Here is a 13597-nt window from a genome sequence, read left to right on the forward strand (position 1 = left end):
TTCCTTTGCATCAGTTCATGTAAGTCTTTCTAGGTTTTTCTGAAATCATCCTGTTTGTCATTACTTATAGGACAATAATATTCCATTACAATCATATACAACCACAGCTTGTTTAGCCATTTCCCAATTGATAGGTGTCCCTTTGATTTCCAATTCTTAGCCACCACAGAAAGAACTGACAAGCTCTTTCCAGACCTTTTCCCAGCATCTGGCTGGTTCACTACTTTTTTATATATATAAATTGTGTAACAACAGTTCCAGAAATTATTTTCCTGCAACTATTCTCATTTTGTTCGGTGCTTCATGATCCACTGACCTTTGGTATTAATTAAACCAAGCTAAGCCATCCATATCACCAGTTGATTTCAGCCAGAGGACAGGAAACCAGAAAGATAAGTGCCCCATGTCACTGAGCCAATTGAAACCAAATAATAATGTCTTATTATTCTAATGGCGATACAGGATGAGGGGCCTGATACAGAAAGCCAGTAAGTTTAGATTAAGTTTCAGACAGTCTCCAAGTCAGCTCTGATTAAAATCAATGTCTCAGTCTCCATGGGTAAATACCATACAAATAAATTTATTGTCTATGACCAGGAGCTCGATTTTCTTGCCAGTTATGAATAGTAACAGCTGACATCTGTTTATGTTTAACAATTACTGTCACAATCTGGATCCAAGGGGCCAGGCATTGTTTCTTTCTCCATTAAAGAGACTCTCACTCTGGAGCTAGGTGGCCATAATCCAGATTGAGTTCTAGGCGGCCATGATTACCTAAAAAGGACAAGTTCTTTTTCTCTCACTCTTTAGCTCTTTATATACTTATCCTGGGGCTTTAGGGGGGAAATTACTTAAAATTTAATTTTGGCTTATGTCTAGGTTTTGCTCAAAGTGGGAGGAGGAAAGTACTAGAGTGTACTCACTATGCATTCTAGAACAGGTATAGGAAAGCTATTTATTTGTTTCACACGAAAGAAATGCTGAATACAAATTTTCTTAAGCAAGAATTGGCAGAAACTTTATAAAAGGATTCAGTAACTTATATCTATCATTATATTCTCTTAAAAGTTTGAAACTTAGAAAGCAAAATATGAAGCATTTTATAGGACTTATGAATAGGTATTTTCCATTTCTTCTCAGCTCTGCAGTATCTCCTCCATGTCTTCTATTGATCCAGACCATAGCTTGGGGTTATTCTTCTATATATGGTTATCTTCTCCTCCAAGAAGCACTGAAGTGGATATTGTGCCTACCTGGCAACATATGGTCTCATATCCTATAATGCAGCCAGCATTGCCTGACAGTCCCAGGAGATCTGACCTCTGGAAGTCAAAAAGCTGCCTCTGATGCTAGAAAGGTCTATCTCAAGATCACTGCTCAATCACTTATGCTCATTGAAAGAACACAAAGCAGAAGAGGCAGTCAGGGCTCTGGGATCCCATCTTAGACTTGCTAAACCAACCTGTGCTTTAGCTATCATGTACTCATAGTGCACTTTTTTCTGCTAGGGTGGGGGAAAGGCCAAATTATCCCTCTCCAACCCTTCTTCTGAAGCCCATAGAGAGAAAACTATTTGTTCCAGTGACAATAAGGAAAAGAGCAAGCTAAAAGATGTCTCTCATTATTAAATTAATGCCACCATCATGCAGCTAAGAAACCAATGGGAGGGTAACTCCATTATCTCAAAGCACTCAAGTCCTACAGTGCTAAGCCAGCACATGTAATCATCCAGAAACAGTCAGGGCAGCACCAGGAGGGACCTGCACATCCCCATGTATATACCATGTGGCTATACTTATAACACTTTGAGGTTTGCAAAGTGATCAAAGATCTCTTTCAATCCTCAGTTCCTCCCTTTCCAGTAGGCACAGCAGACATTATCATACATGATTTATAGAAGAGGAAATCAACATTAAGAGAGATTGAGTGAATTGTCTGTGGTCATACAACTTGAGAAGGTCATAAATGAAATTTGAACCTAAGTCGGTCCTGACACTAAATCTAGTGTATTTTCCATTCTGCCATGATGTCTTTCATAAGCAGTGAAAGTACAGGATCATGTCAACTGAGACCTTTGCAAGTGTTTCATCTCTTCTACTAAATTACACATTCCTTCTGGAAGGTAAAATGTCTTTTAAATCTTTGTGGCTAAACCAACACCACCACCCATATTGCCTAGCATTATGCAATAGAAGATAGTAATTTCTGTGTTTAATGAAGAGAATAATTTACAATTCAAATTCATTTTGCTATGATAAATACATTCAGCATCAGATTGGCTTTACTGTTTGAATTGGGGCATGAAAGAAAGAGGCTTGACATTCATTAAAAGTAGACTTCATTGAACATGGTGAATGTGTTTCTGTAAAGTTGCATGCAAGTCAAATTTTTACAAAATTATTCTTTTTTTCCTATCATATCACAAAATACCTTATACTTCAATACTTCAGATGATCTCTGACCTCAGCCATAAATGTACTACTTCCACAAATTCCTGGATTCAATCCCATTTCTGACAGCTTAAAAAGAGAGAGAAAAAGAGACAGCAAAACAAAAAAATTACCCTAAAAGTAGCTTGGGGAAGCAATGCAATATAGCAGGAAATGTACTGATAAATACAAGAAAGAAGAAGGAAATTCGAAAGGAGATACAGACTAGTAGGGCAGTGTGAAAACTACTATGTTAAATTGAGATAAACCAAACCAATAACAACAATGCTAACATTATTATAGTATTCACTGTGTGCCAGGCATTGTGCTAAACACATTACGAATATCATTTCATATGAGCTTCATAACAATCCAGAGAAGTAATAGGCACTATTATTATCCCCATTTTACAGTTGAGAAAACTGAGGTTAAGTGACTTGCCCAAAGTCACAAAGCTAGTAAATGTTTGAGGCCAGATTTGACCTCAGGTCTTCACGACTCCAGGCTAAGCATTCTATTCACCGAACTATCTAGCCATATGTAGTGGACATTTATGGTTTCATAAATAGTCCTTTTTCATTTGTCATTAGTTAAGGAAATGTGTGTGGTGATTTTTGTTGATTTTATGATAAAAATATTTCCCCCATTAGAAGGAAATCTGCTACAGAATAGACACTGTCTTTTTTGTTGTTGTTTGTACTTATACTCCAAGTATTAGCATAGACTCTAGCACATAGTAAGCACTTATTAAGTGCTTTGTCTATCTATCTGTCTATCTATCCACCTACCCATTTATCTACCTAGATATTTATCCATCCATCTATCCATTCATCTATCTATCCATCCATCAATTCATTCATCTATCTATACTTCTATTTATCTAATCTAAAAAAGGGAAGTACATTGGCTCTGGGGTCAGATGTCCTGAGATCAATGCCCACATCTGACCCTCTTGTATGTCCTGAGGCATGACTTAGCCTCCCTAGACCTCAGTTTCCTACTTAAAATAAAGGCTGGACTAGTACCTTCTGATGTCTTCTAGTTCTAAGTCTTCTTCTTAGCAAGTATCTTATGATATGATAATGTGAAGACAAGAGATTACAACTCCTCTGTGCCTTGACTGTTTCATCAGTTACTGATGCAAAAAAAAATTGCTTTTTTAAGCCCCTCCTCTCCAAATAGGAATTTCAGGGTATAATCAACATCCTCTCCTTCCCAGTGACTAGTTACCAGTATCACTAAGCAGTGAACAATGAAATGCTTGGCTGGATGAATCTCTTTGATTAAACTGGGACAATTTACTCAATAAAAAGGGAAAGAGATCACCATTTAATGAGCACTTACAAGCACAAGGGGCTTTCATGGAGATTGTAGCTCAATGCAAACATTCTATAAATTGAATATAATACTCAGTGCCTTGCTCAAATGCAGATCCCCGAAAGTTACCCCAGGTTTGAAAGATGTGACTCTGTACTCAATCAAAACCATAGTTCATGAGCTCCAACTTTTGTGTTTACATTGTCAAACACAAAAGATAAATTGGCTTAGAAGAAACTACATTTAACCAAATTAAGAGATGACAAAATGTCCCTCACAATAACCCCTCACACCCAAAGGAATACCAGCAATGAACAGAGGGAATGCATACATACAAAGAATATGTATGATCAGGAAATATGTGGAAAGACACACAGGTAAAGAAACCCATATGGTCAAAGAATATATATGAACAAAGAAACGTGGAAAACAAATATGACCTGGGCACATGGATGTAGGGTACTCACATAGGGCATGTCAGGGTACTCATGTGACTGGGGCAACTCAGCACTTTAATACTGTTGTTGTTGTTCTTCAGTCATTATTCAGTCTTGTCCAATTTTCCATGGCCTCATTTGGGGGTTTTTTTGGCAAAGATATTGGAGTAATTTGCCATTTCCTTCTCCAGCTCGTTTTATAGATGAGGAAGTGACTTGCCCAGGGTCACACAGTAGTAAGTGTCCTCTAATACTATAGAACTGTTACTATCCTCTGGTGATGCTATTGTGCCACACTGCTACTCTTTGTGAGGCACCATTTGTCTGCCGAGCATTGCAACTCCACTCACGGCTGAGCACTGAACCCCATCATCCCTACTGATCTCTCTGTCGTTCACTGTGTGTTCCCGCCTTCCACCCAACATTGTATAGTCTCTTTCTGACTACTGCGGTCCCTGAGCTGCTCTCTGCTGCCATCTTCTGGTCGTCAGCTCTTCCACTTCCCAGGTTACCTACACTACTCTCTCAACTGGGGTGCCTCAGAGGGCTAAAATCCTTTTAACCCTCGGAGTCTAAGGGCATGATAATGTCACCTAGCCCAAAAGTCAGTAAAAAAAATAGCAGAAACCTTCAACAGAGGAATAAGGGATTTTGTTTTTCTTTTTCTCTGATATCTCCAGCTGCTGCCCAAAATTCTTGACCCCAATACATTATCAGATTTGTTATTAGAAAATTCTTCTTAGTCGAAATAGGTACATGATTTACATATGAAGGGTGACACCATGAGCAAATTAGGAGGGCAAGGAATAGTTTACCTGTCAGATCTATGTAGAAGAGAAGAGAGAGAATATTATGAAATGCAAAATGGATCATTTTGATTACATTAAATTAAAAAGGTTTTACACAAACAAAGTCAATGCAATCAAGATTAGAAGGGAAGCAGAAAGCTGGGAAATAGTTTTTAAAGCCAGTGTCTGTGATAAAGGCCTCATTTCTAAAATATATAGAGAACTGAGTCAAATTTATAAGATTACAAGTCATTACCCAGTTGATAAATGGTCAAAGGATATGAACAGGCAGTTTGCAGATGAAGAAATTAAAGCTATCTATGGCATATGAAAAAAATGCTCTAAATTACTATTGATTAGAGAAATGCAAATCAAAACGATTCTGAGGTACCACATCACACCCATCAGATTGGCCAATAGGATGAAACAGGAAAATGATAAATGTTGGAGAACAGGTGGGAAAATTGGAACACTAATGCAATGTTGGTGGAGTTGTGAACTACTCCGACCATTCTGGAAAGCAATTTGGAACTATGCCCAAAGGGCTATAAAACTGTGCATACTCTTTGATTCTACAATGCCACTGCTAGGTTTATATCCCAAAGAGATCATAAAAAAAAGGAAAAGGACCCACATGTACAAAAATATTTATAGCAGCTCTTCTTGTGGTAGCAAAGAATTAGAAATTGAGGGAGTGCCCATCAATTGGAGAATGACTGAACACGTTGTGGTATATGAGTGTAATGAAATACTATTGTGCTATAAGAAATGATGAGCAGGCTGATTTCAGGAAACTCTGGAAAGACTTACATGAACTGATGCTGAGTGAAGTGAGCAAAAAAACATTGCACACAGTAACAGCAACATTGTGCAATGATCATCTTTGATAGACTTAGCTCTTCTCAGCGACACAATGTTCTAAGACAATTGCCAAGGGCTTATGATGGAAAATGCTATCCACATTCAGAGAAAGAACAATGGAGTCTGAATACAGATCAAAGCATATTATTTTTCTTTTTCTTTTTCACGGTTTTTCCCTTTTGTCCTGATTCTTCTTTTACAACATGACTAATGTGGAAATATGTTTAATATGGTTGTACATATGTAGTCTATATCAGATTGCATGCTGTCTTGGGGAGAGGGGCAAGGAGGGAAACAGAAAAAAAATAGAACTCAAAATCTTACAAAAGTGAATGTTGAAAACTATCTTTACATGTAAGTGGAAAAAATAAAATACTATTAAGTAAGGAGAAAAAAAAAAGAAAATTCCTTTTAATTCCAGTCAAATCCTCAGTCTGCATCTCCTCGTGCCATTTTTACACAACACATCCACAGAGGATCCATGTAGGGATGGGAGAATGAGTTTCCATGAGTCTCCCTTCCCCTAAAAGCTCCTGGTTGCCCCGCAAATGAACCCAGGTTCAAGAACAAAAGTAGATCTAATTACTTCTGTCTTAGTTCCTTTATTATAAATTCCTGCCTTTATCGTACCTACCTACCAACAGCAAAATTGCTGGTCTTTGTTTAGCCTTGCTGGCAACAACAGACCTCACCAATGTCTTTCATGAGTCTATAATACAGTAAGTTTAAAGACTCAGACACACAGCATTTCTGCAAATAGGATGGAATTCAATTATCTCTCTCTGGCTCAGTTGGTTTACCCTGACATGAAGTCAAATATAATCCCAGCTCCAGGTTAAGAGAGGAGAGAATAAGAATGCAAAAGAGGAGGACAGAAGGAGCAGCTACCTAGCTGCTCCTAGATGCAGGGATTGGAATCAGGAAGATCTGAGTTCAAATCTAGCCTCAGATACTTACTAGTTGTGTGACTCTGAGCAAGTCACTTAATCCTTGTTTGCCTCAGTTTCCTCATCTGTCAAATGGGGATAATATCAGTACCTTATCCCCCCCAAGATTGTTGTGAGGATCAAATGAGATGATATTTGTAAAGGTTTAGGATGGAGACTAAGCAGCTAGGTGGTACAGTGGGTAGAATGCCAAGTCTGGAGTCAGGAAGACCTGAATTCTAATCCAGCCTCAGATACCTAAAAGCTGCATGACCATGGGCGAGTCACTTAACCCTGTTTCCTCATCTGTAAAAAGAGCTGGAGAAGGAAATGGCAAACCACTCCTACATCTTTGCCAAGAAGAACTCAAATGAATACAAAGAGTCAGACGTGACTGAACAGCAGCAACAACAGCTACCATGGCGACTGGTGCATAAATGGTGCTTCATAAATATTCGCTATCATTTTTGAAGGAAAGATCCAACAATTATGGCTTATCCAAAATGAGGAGACACAGAGCTGCCATCTGCCTCCCAAGAGGGGCCCAAAGAGAGAGTTCTCTCAGCTACACTTCTTTAAGCCCCACTCACTACCTTAGTCTACTCAAGGCATATACCATTATCTTCCTTCTGGCTAGAAACTCTCCAGCCTGCTCCTTAATACTTCCTAAAGATTGGAAGCAACATTATATTTTCTTCATTCTAAACACTACCAGACCTAAGGGTCAGTGGTGGCAGTATCTATTTATATGAGTTAAGTCAGTCTTGAATAGAAGAAATGTTCTATTACTGACACAAAGTCACCTCTTCAATTGGGTTCTCTTTACTATGACCTATTTTTCTGGCTTGAACATAGAGACAGAAAAATTCATTGTGGCTCTACCATCCAAACAGCTTGAAAGTAATAAATAAGGCGTCAGTTGATCAATACTGCCAAGAATAGCTGAGCAGGTAGTTTCCTAATATTTGGAGATCAACCTTTTAGTGATGAGTTTCTCTGAACTTACCTTGGGTGTTTCTCAGGTGAGAGTTCATCACCAATGAACATGCTTTGAGCCTGTCAGGATCTCTTAAAGCTCACATTCCATTGCCATGCCCTTCAAGATCCCATAATCACCTCTTTGTTATGATGAGACATCAGAGGAAGACATTGTGGAGGATACCACAAAATAAGTACCTTCATTTCTCTACCCCATAGCCTTTTAGTCAGATTGCTAATGACGTGGTGAACAATACTTAAGGGTATTAGGTGACACCATCCTCTTGACTTCATATCTGACCTCAGACACTAGCTGTGTGACCCTGGACTTAACTGTGTTTGCCTCAGTTTCCTCATTTATAAAATGATCTGGAGAAGGAAACGGCAAACCACTTCAGTACCTTTGCCAAGAAAACCCTAAATTGGATCACAAAGAGTCAGACACAACCGAAACAACCGAACAACAACAAATAATGCTTTACTAATCACAAATAAGAAAGAACAATGGATTTGGGGAGAGAAGATCTGGTTTTCATTTCTCCTCTACTTATTACCTTTATGACCTTGGACAAGACTTTTAGAATATGGTTTCCTCATCTGAAAAATGGACTACATGATGGATATGAACTACATGGACTAAGGCTCCTGCTAGCTCTTAATTCTAGGTGGTGATTTAAGGCGAGAAAGCACTTTTTCATACTACAACTCTGTGAGGGAGACAATGCTGCAAATATTACAATCACTATTACACAGATGAGGAGACCAAGCCCAAAAATATAACGTGGCTTGACCCGGGTCATACAAAGAGTATCTGAGACCAGATTCAAACCTCAGTCTGACTACAAACATCATATTTTGTCACTACACTTTATGGCCTTACTGAACGCATGTGCTCATGAGTGAATAATTTCATGTTTCTAATTGTTTCACAGTATCATAGAATTTCAGAGTTGGGAGAGACCCCAGTGGTCATCTAGTCCAACGCATTCCCAAGCAAGAATCTCCGCCACTTCCAGAGGTAGTTAATCCACCTTTTGGACAGCCCTAATTATTAGGAAGTTTTACAAGATAAAGTTTCCTCTTTACAACTTCTAGTCAGTAGTCCTCATCCTCACCCAAACCAAACAGACCAGATCTAATCCTTCTTCTGTGTGGTAGACCTTCAAATAATATCACCCCAAACCAACGTTATTGCCTGAATGATAGGTTTTATTCACAGAGCTTGTCAAATCCCTCATTTCCTCTCTTTGGTTTTCCCTTGCAGGTATCAACACCTTTAAAGGTCAGTACTTTCACAGCCGGGAGTACAAGCATCCCGATCTGTTCAAGGATAAGAGAGTCCTTGTGATTGGCATGGGGAACTCTGGCACAGACATTGCTGTGGAGGCCAGTCACGTGGCTAAAAAGGTATGGACCTTCAGGTTACTAATTGTAATTAAAATGTCATATAAAATGTGCTGATGTGCTGAATGGCCTTTTAAAAACGTAGCTTCCCTTCATTATTGGTCAATTTCATTGTAATTTCTGAATTTATTGTTTCTCTAGAGAGGAAGGAAGGAAAGTAGGAAGGAATGGAGGAAGGAAGGAAGATAGGAAGGAAGGAAGGAAGAAAGAAAGGAAGGAAGAAAGAAAGAAAGAAAGAAAGAAAGAAAGAAATGGTTCTCATCATGACATCCCTATTTTTGTTAATGACACTCAAAATTTTTCATTTACCAAGAACTTGGAGTCACAATGAACAAGATTCAAATCCTGCCTCTGAGAATTACTAGCTGTATGACTCCAAGCAAGTCCTTTAACCTCTCAGTCCCAAATTTTCTCATTTATAAAACAGGAACAATAATAGCACCCATGCACTGAGTTGTTGTATGGATCAAATGAGATCATGTTTATCAAGTTTTTGCAAAAAGTTAAAATGTTATATGACTATCTGTTATTTGGCCCCTATGAGACTCAATTTGCCCATTTATGAAGTGGACATAGTATGTACAGAGATGTTGTGAAGATCAGACAAGATAATGTCTATAAAGCCCTTTGCAAATCTTAAAGCATAATACAAACCATAAAGTTATTTAAGTTATTTTAGCAAACTGGAGGGGTAGGGATGAAAAAAGATTTGGGAACTGGCAGAGAATTCAGTGCCTCTAACTTTATAATTACAACTGATGTTTATATGGTACTATAAGGTTCACAAAGTGTTTTGAATGATAATAATAACAATAACTGGTATTTAAATAGTGCTTTAAGGTTTGCCAAGAACTTTACCAATACTAATTGATTTGATCCTCACAGCAATTACATGAAGTAAATGTTAAACAATTTGTCTGTTTGCTTCTAGGTGTTACTCAGCACTACTAGAGGTTCGTGGGTGATAAATCGGGTTTTTGACCATGGGTATCCTTGGGACATGGTGTTCACTTCTCGATTTAGAAGTGCATTAAGAAATTCCCTCCCAACTTCAGTGGTAAACTGGTTAATTGGCAAAAAGGCAAATAGCTGGTTCGATCATGCAAACTACGGTTTGGTTCCAGAAAACAGGTAATTTCTTGGCTTCTGTTTTGTGCTCTCAGAAAGGAGGGACCCACAGATTCCTCAGTAACTTTTGTGAAGTTGGACAGTTGCTGCTGCTACAAGATATGTGTTTATTTTGTTGAAACATTTGGAAAGAAAGAGTATAGAATCATATCCAAGATTCATTTTGAACAAGGGATATATTTGTGGGCTTTTGTTCCATTGGTAAAGAGAAATTGCATCTTACAGTATCCATTTGCAATCTCTTTAATGACTGCAAGATAGACTTTCAACAAGACAATCTCAATTCAGTTCAGCAAACATATAATAAGGACTTAATGTGTAAAAGGTACTATAGAAAGAAAAATAACTGTGACATTAACCTCTCAAGAGGCTTAGTCTTACAGAGGGCATGTACACAATTAGATATGAGGACTAGAATAAGATAAATAGATAGGAGAGGCTAAGCAAAATTCCATGAGTAATTCAAGGAGAGAAAACTTTCATCTACTAGGGCTCATCTGCTGGGGCGGTAAAATGGAGGAGAAGGGGGTGGGTAGAATTGACAAAAGAAAAGAGGAAGAGACACAAATTAGCTGGCATTTATTAAACATCTACTATCTGTCAGGCACTGGTGATATAAAGCTTCTGGGGATGTGAAGACAAAAATGAAACAGTACCAACACTCAAGGGACTTACATTATATCAGTGGAGAAAACATGCACATAAATAATTATAGAAAGGCATATGTATATGTATATATGTGAGGGTATATATACAATGAATTATATATATACATAAACAAATGTATTATATATAAATATAATTATATGTTACATATATGTATTGTATATAGCTACATCTGTATATACATATATGAGAGATTATTTTTATATATGAGAGATTTGTGTGTGTGTATATACATATATATATATATATATATATATATATACACACATACACACACACGCACAAATTAAGTAACTTATCTAGGGTCACACAGCTAGTAAGTATCAAGGCCTAGAATCTAACCCAATTATATGTCTGTGTGTATGTGTAGTGTATGTATATGAATATATGCATGCATGTGTATATGTTTCTAAGTATATGTTTATGTATGTATACATATACCATATATACATACATACATACATGTGTGTATACATACATAAAACAAGGTAATTTAAAGTAGTGACCATTACCAACTGTGGAGTTGTAAAAGGCTTCATGTAGAAGGTAGCATCCGAGCTGAATTTTGAAAGAAAAAGTGAATTATAATGAAGAAAAGAAAGGGAGTGTCTTCTATGTATGAGCCAAGGCATGGAGACAAGATGGCAATAGAAGGCAAAGAGAGGTATATTTTGACTAGATAGGAATAGCAATAATAATAACTCACAGTTACATTACATGTTAAGGTTTACAAAACACTTTCCACATAATAACCCTGAAAGGTAGGAAGAAAAAATATCATTATTTCCATTCCATAGCTTAAAAATAGAGGCTCAAATAGGGAAGGTAGATTGCCTAGAGTCATACAATTAATGAATACAGGAATCAGGGCTTGATCCTGACTCCAAAAGCAGAGCAATGAATGCCAGAATCAGTAGCTTCTACTTTATTCTGTAGGCAATAGGAGCGACTAAAGGATTTTGAGGAGTTACACAACTGTAATGGTATATTAGCAACATTCCAGGAACAGTCATATGAAAGATAATTATATTGACTGGATCTGGAAGACTATTTAGAAGGTTATGACAATATGTGGTTGAGTGAAGAGACAGATGGACCTGAGAGTCAGGAAACCTGGGTTGGATTCCAGGCCCTGATACTTACCTAGCTGTATGACCTTATTATTTAATTTCTCTGTTCCTCAATTTCCTCATCTGTAAAAGGGAGATAATGATCTCTCAGTAGATGCCTCACAAGGTTGTTGTAAAGAAGTGCTTTGTAAATTTTAAAGTCCTATAGAAATGGGAGCTATCATTAATATAGGTAAGAATAAAGAAGAGACTGAACCAGAGCAGTGGTGACCTAAGTGGAAAGGAGGGGATGAATGTGAGAGATATTGCTGTGGTATTGTTGTTTGAATGGGAAGGATGGGGGAGGTAGAGAGAAGAGCCAAAGGTAACACCCAGGTTACAAGCCTGAATGACTGAGGAGATGGTGTTGTCATCCATATAAATGCAGAAGTCAAGAGGTGGGGTAGATTTGGGGAGGAAGTTGATGAGTTACTATTCAGACATTCTGAGGTGCTGTGGACATTAAGGTAACAACATCCAACAAGAATTGAATACATAAAACTAGAACACTAGAAAAGTTTGGAAAGGAGTTACAGATTTGGTATATACATATAGAGAGAGAGAGAGAGGTAATAATTGAAGCTTTCCACAATCTGACTTCCAACTAGCTTTCCAATTTTTTTCAAATTACTCCCTATCATGTTTTATCCAAACTGGATTTCCAATGTGAATGCCATACACCCTCCCACTTTTGTACTATTTGTCAACACAATTCTTTGAATACATTTATTCCTTAACTATAACTCTTGGAACCTTAGCTTTTTTCAAGGCCCTTCTCAGGTGCCATATCTTACATGAGCTTCTTCTGAGCACTCCAGTTTTTAGCACTCTCTTCCTAAAATTACTTTGCATTTCCTTATCATGTCTGTATACTTCTTATCTTCCCTAACCACCAAAGTCGAATATATAAACTCCTGTAGCTTCAGAAGAAGAGTGCAATGGGAATATCTCCAGTTATTCTCAGAAGATAGATCTAATCAGGAATCACTGAAATTTGGGGAAAAAAACACAGGTGTGATGAAGGATAGGCAGAAACCTGAAGGTCCGCCACCTAGGTATCCTTACTTTGAATGATTGTTCAGGCAGTAGCCTATAAGGAGGAACCATTATGAGAAATTATAAATCCTTCCCCAAACAACTTCCTTCTCTCAAGCCTAACACCTCATATTCATTGAAAGGAGAGAATTTCAGAATCAAAGGCAGGATCAGAGGGAGGTCAGAGGATAAATGAGGCATATTATTCATTGGTGCACCTCTTCCTTCTCTGCTTTTATTTAGGACTTTCCTAAGAGAACCTGTACTTAATGATGAGCTTCCAGGATGCATAATTACTGGAAAGGTGTTGATCAAACCCAGGATGGAGACAGTGAAGGAAAACTCTGTAGTGTTTGAGAATACTCCAGAAGAAGAACCCATTGACATAATTGTCTTTGCCACAGGATACACTTTTGCTTTTCCTTTCCTTGATGAGTCTATAGTGAAAGTTGAAAACAACCAGGCCTCTTTGTATAAGTATGTATTCCCTGCACATCTGGAAAAACCAACCCTGGCTGT

General features: G+C 37.8%; 1 protein-coding gene across 1 annotated transcript in view; it reads left to right on the forward strand.

The window, feature by feature from the left end:
* Positions 1-13597, forward strand: part of LOC114047529 (dimethylaniline monooxygenase [N-oxide-forming] 1-like) — a 61143-nt gene that overhangs the window by 15151 nt on the left and 32395 nt on the right. The window contains exons 6-8 of the mRNA XM_027868364.1: positions 9001-9143; positions 10072-10271; positions 13322-13384. Of these exons, the coding sequence (XP_027724165.1) occupies positions 9001-9143; positions 10072-10271; positions 13322-13384 (406 nt within the window). The remainder of the gene's footprint in view (positions 1-9000; positions 9144-10071; positions 10272-13321; positions 13385-13597) is intronic.

Source organism: Vombatus ursinus, unplaced genomic scaffold (genome assembly GCF_900497805.2).
Source record: "Vombatus ursinus unplaced genomic scaffold, bare-nosed wombat genome assembly UNPS02014789.1, whole genome shotgun sequence".
In the NCBI taxonomy this organism is placed as follows: domain Eukaryota; kingdom Metazoa; phylum Chordata; class Mammalia; order Diprotodontia; family Vombatidae; genus Vombatus; species Vombatus ursinus.